Source organism: Pelecanus crispus, chromosome 2 (assembly GCF_030463565.1).
Source record: "Pelecanus crispus isolate bPelCri1 chromosome 2, bPelCri1.pri, whole genome shotgun sequence".
NCBI classification, from domain to species: Eukaryota; Metazoa; Chordata; class Aves; order Pelecaniformes; family Pelecanidae; genus Pelecanus; species Pelecanus crispus.
Genome location: NC_134644.1, coordinates 166964817 through 166981492, shown reverse-complemented (window position 1 = coordinate 166981492; position 16676 = coordinate 166964817). Strand labels below are relative to the sequence as shown.

Genomic DNA, 16676 nt, shown 5'->3' with positions numbered 1-16676 from the left:
ACAAACAGGAAGATTAGATTTTTCAAGTTTATTATAAAATATCTGAAATCTAAACTGCACTTAATGAGACTGTGCATTGTGGACTATAACCGTACGTGGGTGCTATTAACTGATGTCCACTTATCTCTGTTTAGCGGAGACAATTTTTTTCAAGCTGCTCTCCAGTTTACAGTAACCATTTTTTATTTTAGGGCCAGTCAGACCAGTTTACAGCATTTACTGTTAGTGACTGGAAGAGGTCTAACTGACTGTATTTAAGGCTCAAATGGTGTTTGAGCGTCACAGTAACGTTCCTTGCTTCACTGTCAGAGGCCTGAGCTGCTTGGTTATTTTTCTGACCTGGAACTGGTGGGGATCTTTGCTAACCAACTTCTGCAGAGCTCTTGGAGACATCTTAGCTGTCTCCATCCTTGCCTCATCCCTGCTTCTTTAATAGTGCTTTGAGCTGGTGCAGATGCACAAAGAGTCAAATTGCCAACCACTGTCCTTCCTACCTGCTTTGGTGCCTGAGCTCTGAAGACACCTGTGGCTTTCAAGGGATAAAGTGTAGGGTGATGTGGCTGGCTTGGAAACACCTCCCACATGTGGCCCTGGAGCCCAAGTCTCGTGTGGTCCCTCCCAGCAAGGAGAGCAACACCACAGCTTGGGAGCTGTGGCCATCAGCACCCATGGCCTTCTCCCTCCTCTCTTTGCCATTAGACGCTCATGAATATTTAATCCCACATGTAAAGTGATTGCTGTCCCTCCTCTTTGCTCAGCCTGCAAAGATGGAAATGCCATCAGGCCGCTCTGGTGAGGTTACCCTTCTGTATATCAGTAGTCGAAAGGAGAATAATCTCTGCTGCCAGTGTTTAAATAAGCTGTTTTGAGGAATTGCCGCCTTTATGAAACGCTCAGGCAGGAGTCTTTTCCTGTTCTTTGTTTTCCATGATAGCATGTAAATAAAACAGTTGGGTACGAGGACAGAAGTAAATACTGTACTGCTGGTAGCAGCTCCCTCCGCCCTTCATGGACATGAAACCATCACCCTTGACGATGCACCCCCGTGGCACAAACTTGGACAACCTTATGTGTGTCTTCAGAAGAATAAGGTTTGAAACAAACAAGGGATTTTTGAACTTGTTTTGCTTCTGTGCTTGGAATGAATTCGGTCATGTATGTTAGGATTACCTGATCTTTGGTACTTAGGATTGCAGCATTGCTGGTATCTGAGGATGGATGGCCTGGTGTGTGGCTTCTTAGCTCCGTTGTTGGGATCTCTGTTGTGCAAAGCCAGGCTGCACATCTGTCCTGTACCCCCGGCTGCCAAAACAAGGCTTCAGCAATGACTGTCTCTCCAGTGACAATGCAGAGGGACAGGGCATATATTCTGAACCTTTAAGAGCAAAATAATTGGGCTCAGTAAAATGATTCCTGAGCTACTAGGCATGGTTATGACACTTGCTCTGGTGGTTTTGGAGCAGTGGGTTTGGGCTGGAATGGGTACAGAAAAGCCTCTTTAAATTAAATTAGTGAACACAGTATTTATACTGTATACACAGTATTTATCCTTTACCCTTTCCCCACTCCCGCCTTGCTTCCTAGAGGCTGGCTCGATATCTACCTTTGCCAACTAGCAGGAAAGACATGTGATCAGTTTTAAAGCACTTTGCCAGCTACAAAGGTGCCTTAAACCTTTTTTTTTTCTTAGTTAGAAGTATGGTTGTTTTAAAACTTGAGCAGCAATTGTAACTGATACCTGGGTGCAGCGTGGTGTGTGTCCCTGGGTGGAGGTGGCTTGTCCCAGAGAGGAGAACTTGGGACCTTTTGGCAGGCTGAATTGGCCAAGTGGAGTGAAAAAAAGTTGTTTTTCTCCAAGTTGGCAACTTTACACTACTGCTTGCAGTTATAAATGAACTTTGTCTTTTGAAGACTTCTGTGAGGCAAGTGCTTTGAAATGTGTATAAAGGAATGCTTGTACGGTTATCTATTTAGGAGAGTTATGCAGTTACATTAGCTTTGAGCTACCCTGTCATGTAAGGGGAGGGGGGAGCACAAGGCACCTATTTAGAGATTATAAAATTTGTGCTGAACATGGGTGGTACAAAACCACTTCCCCAGCATCTTTCTGTTTGGAAAATAAGATGGTTTTTACAGTGCTGTCAGCAGAGCTTTGTTTGCCAGCTCTCGTGAACAAAAAGCATGTTGTTGTGCCGCCTTATCACAAGGTTGTTTCTTGGTAGGAATGTTTCAGGTATTCCTGATGCAGAGAAGGAAAACCCAGAGCTTGGAAATGCCTGATCTGAAAACATTATGTGGCTCCAAGATCTGGTATCTTTCCAAAAGCAAGAACTTGGTACACGTTGGGCTTTTGTTCAGCAGACTTTATGGCAGTCGTGTAATCTGCTGGTCAGCACTTCCTAGTGCTGGTTCTTTCGGAAACATAGAGCAACAACTTTGAACTATTATGAAAACAGGATTGTTTTTTAAGGCTATAAAAGGCATCCATCTTGTTCTTTTTGGCACAGTTTTTTTGGTCATTTGTAGTCAATGCTCTGAGTCCCTGAAAATCTGAAACTGTCCCGTGTAAACAACTTTCTTCCACTAACACTAGCTGTGGCTTTGTTCCCCGAGCCGCTTCTTACTGGAAAACTGCAGGGGACCTGGCTTCGTACTTTCCTCCCCTATAGGCAAAATATGGAAAAATCTCTTGCACTTCTAGTCCCCGTTGCAGAATTAAGTGCAATATTAAGGTGCTATTTCTGTCTTAACAGAATTTGCTGAATTGCAAAAAAATAAAAAAGCCATTTAAGTGCAATTGCATGTAAATATTTTTGACCTCCAAATATTGCAGCAGCATTTATTTTCCCTTTCTGCCATGCACAATTGCTCACTGTGTAGAGTGGCAGATTACATAGATGGCTGTAATTATGAAAATATGTGACACTATTTCTAAAATGTCACTTGCAGTTGCTTGGAATTTTGGCAATCTTGGTTTTTGCTTGTTCTTTATGATTAAAATCTGTAATGGGCAAAACTTACTGGAGAACCTGGAGAAAAAGGGTGAATTGGAGTGACTGCTGGGGAATTAACTCTGTCTTGACTCTTCTGACTATTTAAGTATCTCTGGTGCCTTGTTGTAAATTTGGTGTACAAATTACTGGCAATGGGGTCAGTTTTGTTCCTGTCCCTATGCCTCAAATGGTGGGGTTAAATATTCATGAAGCATTTCTCTAAGCTTAAAATCCCCAGTCTAATTCTTTACCAAAAATCCACCCAAATGCATAGCTAGCAAGAAGGGTTCCTAAAATCTGAAGCTGTTTGCACATGCATGGACACCAGTGTTTTTAGCATGAAGTTTCTTAATCTGTGTGTGCTACTCCATAGCTTCCTGCAGCTTCCAGCCATCTTGCAGACTTTCTCACTAGGTCATCTTTGCCCAGGGAAAAGTGCATGGAGTTAACCCATGGGGTAGAATAAAAATGATGCTGCTGCCACTGCCGGCTCCTGGATACTCCTGTGGGCTTCACAGCCCTTCTTGAGCACCAGGTCATTTATGTAGACAGGGTTGATTGGCTTAAATGAGATTTAAGTCAGGAGGTGGGAAATCATGGTTTAAAGAACTGATTTAAATTTTGTTCTGTAGGTTTATGCTTATGTTCAGGAAAGTTGTTAATAATTAAAGAGTTTGCAGTTATGCTCAGTCAATAATTCCTGAATGTGTTTCAGCCTTTTGGCTTGCATTAAGAGTACAGTTACTCATGCTTCACTTGAGACAATTCTAAACTTTTCTTAAAAAGTAAATAATTGATTTGTTTTGCAGTTGTGTAGTTAAATTTATTAACTATTGGAAATTTATTCCAATTTTGTCCAAAGATGCCAAAAACCCACATGATACACATTTCTCCAGCAGGCCAGAGGATATGTAACAAACAGACTTTTGCATTTGTCATCTTGCCGTTAAAACAGTTCGGGTATCTCTTTTGAGAACTGTTTCTGGTCATTTATCAGAGCTTTGCAGGGAACAGCCATCTACCTGAGACGCCTGTTGGTCCAACTGCAAAAGGCACGCTGCATCTGCAGCACAACCTGCTGCTCCGTCTGCCTCGGCAGTCACCTCTACGGGGTTTGGCCGTATCCGTGTTCCCGGTTAACCTTCCCACAGACGAACACTGGGTATCATGATGCCAATCCTTTCCTAGAGTAGGATACAGAAATCTTGTTCTTTACTTTGACAGTTTTGAAAATAGCATTATTGCATGCACCTTGTTGGTGTCTGCTTAAAGGAATTATCTGTTTTACTTGGTACTGTTTGTTTCTTCAGATAAAGGAAAGTGTTTCTGTCCCAAAGAGTGGAGCACATCGATTGAAGAGTAAAATGATGCTAATGAGTGCCCAGTTCAGTTTTCTTACAGTAAAGATCTGGAGGATGGAGAGGGAGCCTGCATCAGGAAAAAAAAGGAAAAAAAAAAAATTTCAGAGACAAGTATTCAAGCTAATTTCAGAAGGTGGTTGTGCAGATTTGGCTATGCCTCCTGTCACCTGTGAAATGACAGTTTCCATGACTCACTCTATACTGGTCCCTGCCCTGTTTCCTTCAGCATTCCCCGTTTTGAAGCTGACAAACTTTTGTTTGATCTTGCAGCTTTAGTATTTCTTTAATCTTGTATAGTGCAGGAGTGTGTATATAAATAAACCAGGGAGGCATTTTACAAGAGATTAATAACCTTCTTGCAAAGGTCTTTTAAACTATAACCTGAGACAGTGGGTCATTGTGGGGGGGGGGTTGGGTGGAGCGGGATCTTTATTTGTTCCTGTATTTAATCTTTGATGCAAGCTGAGAACAAATCTTTTTTCATCTTTGCAGATATCAGCTACTGACCATGTCAACAGAGTTCCAGGATGCTCACCTTGCAGAGGTGAAACCTCTGGTGGAGAAGGAGGAGGTAATTGTTCTAAAGTCTTCTAGAGCTTATGTGTTTTATTTCAGGGCTGCTGTTGGAACTGCACGTATGTTCTTAGATTAGTTCTGACATATCATATGGAAGAAACAAGTATGAGAAACTGGAGATAGAATAAGAGGGGCTGTTTTTAGATAATGCAAAACTGAGCCTTAATTATTTGTTCTTTCTTGGTCTTTGGTTTTACTCTTCTCTAGTGCTAAGCTGGTGGTGACATTTTTTCTTTTCTTAATAATGACAGCTCTGGGTGTCTTTAGCTATTTTGAATGATGCCAGTTGGGCAATCTCATGTACATCCATCTATAGCTATAGACCTCACAATGTAAAGATCCAAACTTTGCTCTGTCAGGTACCTTTCAAGGAGGCACAGAGAGAGCGTTTACTTTTCCTTTGGGCACATCTGAGTCCGGAGGTATGGCTGTGCCCCATCTAGCCCTCTCTGAGTGCACTGAGCTATGAGTAAAAGTCAAACTACTACCAGGTCTGCAGCCAGCTGGGTGTGCACAAGCCGCAGCCTTTCCTCTGGGGTTGCAGTGTAGAAACATGCTAGCCTTTTTTTTTTGTGCTTAACCCTGTTGCACTTCTTTCCATTTTGTTTTTTTGCACCATTTTCTTCAAAAACCTGCTCACAGCATCTGGGTTCAGCAGCTGTCTGACCCTTTGGTGGTAGCAATACTCTGTGCTTCAGTATGTTAATGGTAAATAATTCACTGTAATACATGAAGGAACCTCACAGATTTTTTTTCTTGAATCAAAACTAAGATTTTTCTTTTGTTCCCAATGATTGTAATTCTTGACAATGATGTATATAAATGTGTTGTTTTTTTCTGGTTTTCTACATTAGAACTATTCATTGCTCCGTCTGCCACTTCCTTTTTTATTCCCTACCTCTTTTGCCTAAACACTTCAGAAAATTATTTCCACTTGTGACTGCAGTGAAATGGCTGGAGAAACTTTAAACACAGCTCCTTTGCCAAGGACATTGCATGAAAGCACAGCTTGTTTGGATACCAGTGAATGCAGCACTCAAACTTTTCAGAAACTAAGATCCCTTTTTAATGCCAATATTGTTCAGTAGTAGCAAACCAAAGGAAGATACTAAGCAGAAGTCCTATGGGTACTGAAGTGTCTTTGCTTCAGAGTTCAGAAATATATTCAAACACTGATTAACTTCCTGGGTTTCTGTAGCATGTAGATGACAAGTTGGAATCTTGACAATGAACCCTATGTGCTTTTATTCACGATGTTACCTTAAGTTTTGTCTACATGGGGAAACTAGCACAGAGTTTGATTTCCTCTGTGACCACTCTTAATGTAGATAAAGGAAGTTAATGTGTTTTGAGAAAGTGAAAAGATTGCCCTGAAGGACACTCAGCACATACTAAGGTTAACAGTGGAGCTGATGTTGAGTGGGTGATGAGCTATGAAGTTGCAGCCTGGCTTGTTGTGCTTAGGTTTCTCCTACAGCTGAGTCTTCCATTCCTGAGCAGTGATGAGCCTTGTTTCATGTACTGTCTGTACAGGTGCCACATATACTTATTCCTTTCAACTCTAGACCCCACTGCAAAAACAGTGTATGAAACTAGTTACGTTTAAAAGGTCATGAGACCAACAGTATAGTAACATTGAAACCCAGCATATTGTCTAAAGCTAAGGCTGTGTAAAATGGCTTCCACAAGCTCAGTCACCTCTTTATCTACTTGTTTGTATGTACAAGACAGTACCTAATTGCCTAAAGGTCACGGCTACAGAGTCCTGTCATTATTACGGGTTGGACTGCAATGTTTTGAGGTTGACCATCTGAGATGATATTGCCTGAGACAGCAGCTTTATTGCTTCTGACATCTTCTGTCCTTAATTTACCTGGGCTTCTGGGACCGAGTGACCTCCTTGCCAGGGTCATAAGCTTTGCTTTGTATCTCAATACTTTTTTCCAAGATTTGGCTTCTCTGTCATATGCTGCAGTATAAAAAGTGTTGGCTTGGCTGCTCTTCCCTGTTTTCAGCCCTCCAGTGGAAATGACTTTGACTTCTTCCATGTCTATTAATAAAAGGAGTTGACTGTAAGACCACCTTCCTTTGAAGTTATAAGCCTCTTAAACTATTGGAGGTGGGAAGGATGTCACCTAACTCCTTTTCTGGTACACATCCTTGACGGGCATAGGAGCTTGTCAGTAGTAGCGATGGCTGGTCACAGGTTGGAACGGACCTCTCTTTGTCCAGCCAACCTCCCAAACATAACAAGGCCGAATTTTGGCTAGGATAAAACCCTTCCCACCTTCCACATTGTGTAACCAAATCCCAGTAATGACTGCTTAAGTGAGTTGCAAGTGCTCAGTGTGTCCTTGAACAACAGCTTTCCATCCTAGGCAGGACTGAGGTGGGCTGCTGGCTGTCCCATGGCTACAGGAAGCAGTGGAGAAAAGTTCAGTGTTTTACTGCTCTGACTTGTCCAGTGGTGTAACAATAACTGAAGAAGCACCAGCTTTTGTGCTTTATTTTGCTGGTCTATAATCTAGTATTTTACTGCTTTCATGTTCTCTGTGAAGATTAGTGGGTAAAAGCTCTTGGGTGAATTTTGACGTTCAGCAAGAGAGCTTTCATTGAATGAAGGGACGGGACAGAGCTCTCAGCTGCAGAACTTGGTGGGTTAGAACAGACATGTACCAGCACAGATTTCTGTAGCTGCCAAAGTTACCTGCATTAATGCTTTAAAATCTCTTCACAGGCTATCACTCGCCTCCTTCCAGACTTTGATGTTCAGGCAAGTAAAGCTATTCTTTTTTTTTTTGGTAAAAGGGGAAGCTGGATTGGCATTTGAGAAAACAGCAAAATGTGATCAGAAATAACTGCTTGCCAGAAATACTGTTACTGTGGGAGGGGGGTCTGAATGGGGCTCTAATGTAGCAGTGTGAAGTGGACTGCCGGAGGTCTTTTCAGACTGAAGCTGAGAAAGTTTCATCCAAAAGAGGTGGCTGGGTTGCAAGCAGCTCTATTCTTGCTAAGAGAATGAGATTCTTCACCAGTGGCAGTGAAAGCAAAATATTCCCCTTCCACATGAACACACACTTTCCTCAATTAATTTCATTAGTGGTGTGTGTGCATTTCCTCAGAGGAAATGTCCCTCTCGACGTATCCCATTATGCCATTGAAAGTTTCCAGAAGATTCCTGAAGCCTGTGGAGTGGTAGAAGGCACTAAGCAATCAATTTTGCCCCCAACGAGAGTGATGGTAGCTACTGTATGTGTATTTACAGCCAGAACGTAAGAGTTCATAAAGCCCACCATGAGGTCACATGGTGGCTTTCCACTTTCTCCATGTGTCATGCTTTTCAGAGGTGACTTTAACTCTTTTAGCTCCTCTTGTGTATTATTTTATCGCCGTTTAGGCTTCTGACTGAGAAGTTTGTCCTCACTGGTTCTTAAGCTAAGCCTAAGGAAATGCACTGCTGTTGGAGTCAGGCTGGGTTGAACTGGGAGGGAGACAAGTGAGCTTGTACCTGCCTTGACAAAAAGAGTGAGCTGTGAATTCCCATCGCTGAGGACAGTATGTATTGGAAAAAGAGGCTTGTTGGGTGTCTTCTTTTTATCAAGGGGGTGTAGGGAGGGAGGTAGATTGTACAGGAATAAGGAAAGCTATTAAATTTTTCTAGTCTCTGGAATGTGCAGGCGGAGGTCCTTGGAGGAAATAACCCTTCTGTACCTTGTGGCATGTTGCACTTTATTTGCACCTGTCTATATTTTTATTCACTGCTTTGCAAATTGGTTAAAAATCCAGGCCAAACTCAGCAGTCTCTTCCCTGGAAATGAAGGGAGACAGTAAACATCTTTATGATCTTTCAATGGCTCTTACTTCTATAGTAAAACTGTAGTTTACATTAATCCTGCATCTTCCCCCTCATTCTTTCTAATGATGAAATCCACTGCCTGAAGTATTAATAAATGTAAGTTGAAGTTGTCACCATGCAGCTTCCTGCAGGACTGCACACAGCATGGGAGAAGCTTTCTGTTTGGATCCAGATTGATCACTTGTTCTAAATAAACCTGAATCCCAGATTAAGTCTGCTAACAGGAATACTGCAGTATTTTGATTAAGAATCCAGAAGTGACCCATATTTCATTTCTATTCTTGGAATAAATTTGCTTGGTTTGTAAACCGTGTATATATAGATTTTTTTTTTTAACTTGCAAGATCAAATTCTCTAAGCCTTTTTGGGTTTCTTCCAGGTTTTGGATTAACTGTCGCTAATCCAGACCAGTGGTTCTTGTCATTTAGCCCTGTTCTGCCAGCTCTTGCTTTTTTAATGATCTTTCTTCCTTCAAGTTTGATCTTTGGTTATTCTAGTTCAGGACCGAAAAATGTGGAAGAACAGTCTCAATTCGTTATGTTAAGAACTGCTGCTGCAAAGGAGGCTTAGCTTTGATCCTTAAAACCACAAGTACCCTACCTCTACCTATGTGTCTTTAAGTTATTCTGTGGTTGATTTAAGAAAAAGGTGTTTTGGGGCTGTCAAGAGAGCCTTGATTACTTAGTTCATTAGAGAAGTTCGTGTGTGGCCCTGGAGGACCCAGGTCACTTGGGACTGCCACTGAAACTCATGTATGCTCTTAATAAGCAACCTATCCCATGAACCACACTTGGGAGGAGGATGGACCTGGCCACGGAAGGAGGTGATAAGCACTTGGCAGGGTGGAGCTCCTTATTTAGTGCCTGTGTATGGATGTGGGAGATATCACTTGCAATTTGCTCCATCCTTTTGAGGATGAGTTATGCAGTGTTCAGTTAAAAACTAAGTTTCTGCCACTAATGAAAAAGTAGTGACTGCCTGTGAGGTGTGTTGGTTCCAAGAATAAATTATATCTAGTTATGTAGATGTGGAAAGAGACAGACTCTTATCTCGCATGCTATTTTAGACAGTCTTCTCCATTTTTGAAGTAAGCCATTGTATAGTGCAATATTGCCCTTCTTAAAGCACATATTGCAAGACGTGTATGTGGTTCTTCTCTGGAGAAAAGCTTTCATGGAGTTACTAGGGGATGGCCAAGACAAGAGATTGAAGAACTGATAGCTCTGAACTACCTCTAGACAACAGTATATGTCTGTCTGTGGCTCCTACCTGAAAATGCAAGGTCCCCTGCCTCCCAAGAAGGGGAGTGTTCCTGACCAAACCTGTTTTAGCACAATTAATGATAAACTGGTGCAGGGCACTGTGCCCTGTGCTGCTTTATGTTGGCTTAATGCCAAACACATTTCAATTATATTTCCAGTTTGATGCATTTGCCTGTTCTCTAGCTTGGTAGCATTGGAGCTGATAGAGACCTGCTCCTCATCACTGTATATAATTCTTAGCTTTGTGTTTCAGAAGTGAGAAGTCCATCAGGATACTGCTTTCTCAATAACTAAGCAAAACTTTCTGAGCTGTGCGGCAGCTCTAGGTGGCAGACGTGAGTTTGTCCGTTGCAATTCGTGGCTTGTGGCCATCTATATCCACCGGCATGCAAAGACCATTTCTGTTTTCCCTCCTCCTCCTCCTGCATGCAGAAGAGAAGGAAAGAGCCGCCTTGCAACGGGAGACAAATCGGCTGGTCCCCATGGCACAGTCGGGTGGGTTTCCCACTGGCATTGGTGGATGCAGTTTGGGGCTTTGCAGCATGTTACATGGATTTCCTCGTCCTTGTAGGTCTTGGAAGACAAAGGATGGGGGTGGTTGTGGTTTTGTGCTTTTGCAGAGCAGTGTGACCCAGTGGTAATTGGACTAGGAAGAATCCCTGGGCAGAACTATCGCAATAATCTGCTTCAGTTGCTGCACCAAAGTTTTTGTTACTGGCTTACACCTTAGCAGTCACTTACATTTACATCTAAAGTCATCATACTTATTAATGTACCCAGCTCACAACCTGAATTGGGGAACCTTTTTCTTAATACTGCTAATTTAAAATAAAAGTGTTAATAAAAAAAAAAAGAAAAAGAGAAAAATGGCAGGAAAGGTGGGCATTGGGGTTTTAAAAGAACATAAGATGAATTGAAAGAACTATTTCAGAGTAGAAAAAGCTAGGGGGAAAATGCTAAATAACTTCAGGGCAAAGGGGATTTGAAACCCAACATTGCAATACCACATTAAAAGCTAAAGATACTGAAAAAAAGAAGTGAAAAATAGCATACGCAGGTAATAGTATGTTAAATGTCTTAAGTTATATGAACTTAAAAGGTACTGTGATTTAAATCCTCTTTAAAAGCTCTGGAGCTTTTCCCTCAGTTCTGAGGCAAGAGAAGGGAGGTGAATTTAACAGGCATAATATTATAAATTAAAATAAAAGCATGAGATGGTAATTGAGGATTAAGTATATTTAAAAGCTTTAAAATAATCTTGATGGAATGCAGTATTTTACCTAAAATATAAAATATGGCGGTTTTAGCAAAATATGCAGTGTGTGTGTGGCTTTCCTTTTCAGAAAACTAAAGTGTTTTGGTTGCATATCCCATAATTCAGAAAACAACCTGTTCATAAACATGTTCCTCAATCCATGTCTTCGCCAGGGTAAAGAGGGGAAGGAATAAATGAGCTCTTCTGTGTTATGGACTTACAAATTGGCTCTGACCTCATGACAAAACGTCAAAAAATGTCACTTGACCCAAAAATAAAATGTACTTTAGAATGAATCAGCTTCTTCAAACTAAGATAGCCTCTCTTAAATTGCGTGTATCAAAAGTATTTTGTGTGTGTTCTTAGGGCACTATGATAAGTCTGCACCTCTGTTAAAGTGAGAGATGTGAACAGATGGTGTGCTTGTCTTTATCCTTCTATCGGATTAGCGTACCTTGGATTTTTTTCCAAGATAGTGTTTTAATACAAATCGGTTGAAGAGCCTCTTACTATAATGTTGATGTTGATTGGGATATGCTGCCATCTGTTTTCAGTGCTCTGCATTTTGAAAACATCCATCCCTACATCACGTAGACAAATCTCTTGATCTTTAATAGGATCAATAGGGATGTAAAGTTGTTGGTTTGGTGTTACTGAAGAAACTGGTTTGAAATGATTGGTTTTTAGGAGAATCTTTTGCGTTTTCAGTTAAGAACTCATGCTAATGGAAAATAGCAAAACCCTCTTGAACTAGGGGAGCCTTACCCTGAAGACAATGAGGAATTAAACCAATTGATAAACTGACTGTGATTTATGCCAGTAATTGGGAGTATAGTCGCCTGTCATCTCTGAATTATTTTTAGTTGACACTGAGTTTGAACTAGACTCAGGCTTCTAGTTGCAGAAGAATTAGCTCTGGAGGTCAGTGGGATGTGCAGGCTCAAGGGTCTGGCTTTATCTACCATGAACAGATTTTTTTTTTCATGCACAAAGGAAGAAGATCCCAAATCTTGAAAGGTGGTCCCTCCTAAGAAAACACATTCTAGGGTTTCACTGCTGTTACTGGAAGGATCTAGCAATAAAAATCTGATGATATGAAATACCTATTAGTGTTGAACTGAGGAGGAGATAATTTCTATATTCCACACTCAGCAGGAGGTGTGTTAAACAATATCACTTACTGTCATTACTGGATGTTAAGGTTGCCAAACTATCAATTTTTATGCTTTGTATTGTAAATTATCTAAGTACAGAAGGTAGAATGTGGAAAATATTAATTGCTGTCTATTGCTACTGCAAATCTCTTCTGGAGTACTGTATAATGAATATACCTACAATACCCTATTTTCTGCCAAAATGAAACTTAGAGTGACATTAATATGACTAATATAGGAATACTTTAGACTAGATGTTGCTTATCTACTTTGGAAAATACTAGATTTCAAACACTTAAATCCTTGTTTTTGTTGTTGTGGAGAATCATTCTGACTTACACTAATTTTTCAAAGTCTTTTGTGTTCTCACTGGAAACTTTAGTCCTGGCTTTTAGGAAAGAACTTGCTTCTTATTTAATTTAGAATAAGTTTGGGGTGTTCTAGCATTCAAGATAACAAAACCTGAAATTAAGCTAAACTTACCAAAACCTGAGGGAAACAGCAACAGGAAAGATTGTACCAATCCCCAGGTTTGAAATTTGGCACTTCGTACATTGTGTGGCAGAGACTTAGTTCATCTTTGTCTGAGCTCTATTGAGTAAGTACTTCTCCTGGTCAAACCTGACTCAAATCCTATTTAAGAATGACGTCCTCATGAATTAGTCTGGTTTGGTTTTTCTAGCTGGGCATTATGGGAGTCATAAGCCTATGCAGGATAGGAGCTTGTCTATATAACCCAGTTTCCTACTTGGGCAAAGTAGAAACCAACTACTGTCCTCTGTCTGACTTGCTGGATTTATCACCCTGTTTTGCCTAAAGATGGTGCTGGATATGGAAGATACAGCTTACCTGCTAAATAATGCAGTGAGTATGCAGAGGAATGAATCTCTAAGGAGACATAAAAGCTGAAAGTTAGTGTTTCAATGGAGTATAGTTCAGATAGCAGTGATGCTCATCTCACCCAGTGTACAGGTGGGGAGGGGGGAATCTTGATTCATTGCTGTAATTGTACCTTAAAACTGACATGAATGTGTAATTGCAAGGAAAATAGGTGAAATGTGGAATGGTGCTGCCTAGCATCCTTATTTTCAACAAAACGCGTGGAAAATTCCATATATCAAATTAAGGAGCTGAGATTTAGATCAAATAACTACCTTGGGTCTCTGAAAAGCTTTGGGGTTTTGCTCTGTAAAGGTTTTCACAGAGGATGCATGCTCCTGATTTCTACAGCATAATTTTTAATAGATTTGAATTTAATTTGGACTTTGCCTCTGGGCGTCACTGCACGGAACAAGTCAAGCAAGCCCAGCAGCAGACAGTACGCTGTTCTGAATGACATGGATATCTGTGTCCTGTACAGTAAATACAGTATTCTGGTGAAATGTTAAGACTGGCTACTAGCTATATACTGCCTTGACTGTTATGTGAGTGTAACGGTATTGTAAATAAGTGTCATAAATAACTGTTGTTTTGTGATTCCCTTTATACATGTTGGCAAAATAACAAATCATTTATACCCATCTGAAGTTCAAGTGCGAAACAAACAAAACTGTTCTGTGTGTTGTGGATGTTAGTACGACCCAAGTCACATCCAGCTTACATAGACTTCCAATAGATAAAAGATGGTACTCAGGGGGTCTTTGATTTGATAATAAAGGCGTCCTTAGCTTTAAGGTCATTAAATAGTACAAACTTCTGTTACGTCAAATAATAGCAGTATGCTTCTTAATGTTGTTTCTCTGATAATCACCACAACAATGTTGTGGGTATGCTGCTCTATAGCAAACTTTAGACAGTTGGTTTATTCTCAGGTGTATACATAGAGCAGCATATCCACATTGTTGTGGTGATTATCAGAGAAAAAAATGTCCTAAGCCATAAAGGTAACAGATGTGGCTGTCGTGTTTATTGGGGAAGGCTACTATGATCACAAGACCCCACAGTGTGATAAGTCTTTATGTCGAATAGAGGCTACTTAATACTGCTTTCTTTGGGGAATAGTAGTTATTTGCTGAGTTAAAGTCCTTTTCCTAGAAAACAGAAGTATTTTATCTTGGCAACTTGCACTTTTGTGAATGTCAACAGCCATAGTTGTAAACCGTTGTTATTTTAGGTGTCATTGCACTGAACTGCTTTCTTTTTCTTTTCCTTTTTTCTTTTTTTCTTATGCTGACTTTTAACGAGGTTAAAAACTATTTAACCATTCCCTCAGCATCTTGTTAGAGCTAGCAGCTTAAGTGCTTCTGTAGTTGTCTGTGGACCGGAGCAGGTGAGAGCCAGATGTAAAGCGTTAGCAGAGAGCCCCCACTGTGGGGGAGAGCGGGCTGGGTTAGCGTGGGAATTGCAGAGAGCCCCGGGCTGTGGGCAGGACCTGTGCTCATGGTTAGACAGAGGTCTGCTGCAGCGGGTGTTCAGTGGAGCACTTGGACAAGCCCCTAACAGATTCCTCCTGTTCTTTGCCAGGAGCAAGATGTGGAGACTGTGCATGGCTTGGTCCATGTCACCATGTGTGGAACTCCCAGAGGGAACCGGCCGGCTATCCTCACCTACCATGACATCGGGCTGAATCGTAAGTAGACTTTTTATTTAATAGCACATATTTAATTTAATGGTTCCTTAACACTACTGCCGTAATCAAAGGTGTGGAAGTGACGATGGTTAGGAAACCTTCCCAGGTCCTTGCTCGTTTACGTGCACTGCAACCTGTTAGCTGGTACCCAATTCCTCTCTTACAGCAAGTCTCAGGGTTTTTTTTATGCTCTCAAAGTAATTGGAATATTTCACTTAAAGGAGAAAAAGTTCTCTGGTAGCTCATAGTCACCGTGTATAAATGCTGCAAAAACCTCTGCAGGGGGTGGCTGAGGGTGTATTACCAGCAGGGTTGAAAACAACATTGCTGGTGCTGTGGCTGAGGTTCCTGTCTGATAACCAGTCTTATGCTGCCATGGGTTTACATAAATTATGTGTCAAATCAGGATGACGGAATGAGTGCTAGCATTGTGTCCTTAGACAGTGTTAAGAAAATAACTTTGATAAGTGCCTTTTATCTTATCTGTTGGATCCAAGAATATAGTGACCTAATATCCAGATCTACTCTAAGTTATTCTTTTCACCAGTACTGTTTGTTTCACACAAGTTACTGTTTCTTAATCAATATTTACATTTAAAAACACCTGCAGATCTTTAAAGTTTGGCTATTACTGGGGGGCAGATATTACTCATAAGAAAAAAATCTGTTTTCTTGCTTTTTTTTTTTGTGGAACTGACTTACTTTATTTTGGATTTTCAGTGGATCAGAGCAGAGCTTACTCTGGGTCCCATCTTTGAATAAGACTTTTCTTTCCATAGTTACAAAGTCTGTCTTCATGGTGAATAAACTTTCTCTCCCTTTGAAAGGGGAGGAACCTTTTCCCAAACTTGCATATTCTCCTAAAGCCAAAAATGTTTTATATTCTGCAATAATTTTGCTTGTATGTTGTAGTGTGAGGACATTCAGAAACACATACAGAAGACTGAACTGTTTTCTAGGCATCTCAAAGATGGTGTTACAGAATTCATGCTTTCCAGTCCAGGAGGAATGCTAAATCTCTCCCCACATAAATATTGCTTAAAAATCAGAAATCAAATCACCTCAAAGTTGGGAGCCTACAGCATAGTGTATCCCAGAAGGATGCTTTTTTCTTGAGCTGCCTGCAGCAGCCGATCATGTAATGTTTATCTTGTAATATTTAGGCAAAAGCACAAGTCACGATCTCAGCCTTGGATACTTTTTTCCTCCATCTGTTCTGACACAATCCAAAGAAAAGTGACTGGACAAGTACATGGATAATTTAATCGAAGCCAAAATCAGCAGTGAATACTCCTGACTGCATTTTATTAGTATTGTAACTTCACATAAAGAAAAACTTTTTGAGATTTTGGTGTACTAGGCAAATACTTCTGGCAGGTACCAAAATAGCATGGATAAACCTTAGCTGGCCATGAGGAAGGAGCTGTTCAGGTTTTTTGCTTCAAGGAATTAAAGCAAGTTGGCACAGGTTGCTTTGTAGCAAGGCCTTACTGGTCTTTCCTCAGAAGTAAAGGACTGCCACTTTTCCCAGGCTACAACATAGCTCGCCTGATAGAACCAACTTTTTCATTAACCTGCAGGACAGGTTAATAAATTATTTTATTATAGCTGCAAACTTACTATTTCCCCTCAGCATAATTATTCCATGTT

At 40.8% G+C, this 16676-nt stretch overlaps 1 protein-coding gene across 2 annotated transcripts in view; it reads left to right on the top strand.

Moving 5' to 3' along the window:
- NDRG1 (N-myc downstream regulated 1) overlaps positions 1–16676 on the top strand; it is a 41035-nt gene that overhangs the window by 8584 nt on the left and 15775 nt on the right. Inside the window, exons 1-4 of one of the 2 annotated variants that reach the window (XM_075728335.1) lie at positions 1024–1091; positions 4847–4925; positions 7668–7703; positions 14921–15026. In XM_075728335.1, the coding sequence (XP_075584450.1) occupies positions 1036–1091; positions 4847–4925; positions 7668–7703; positions 14921–15026 (277 nt within the window). In that variant the 5' untranslated portion in view covers positions 1024–1035. Of the gene's footprint in view, positions 1–1023; positions 1092–4846; positions 4926–7667; positions 7704–14920; positions 15027–16676 lie in introns of those variants that run through there. The other variant, XM_075728336.1, reaches the window with a different exon arrangement.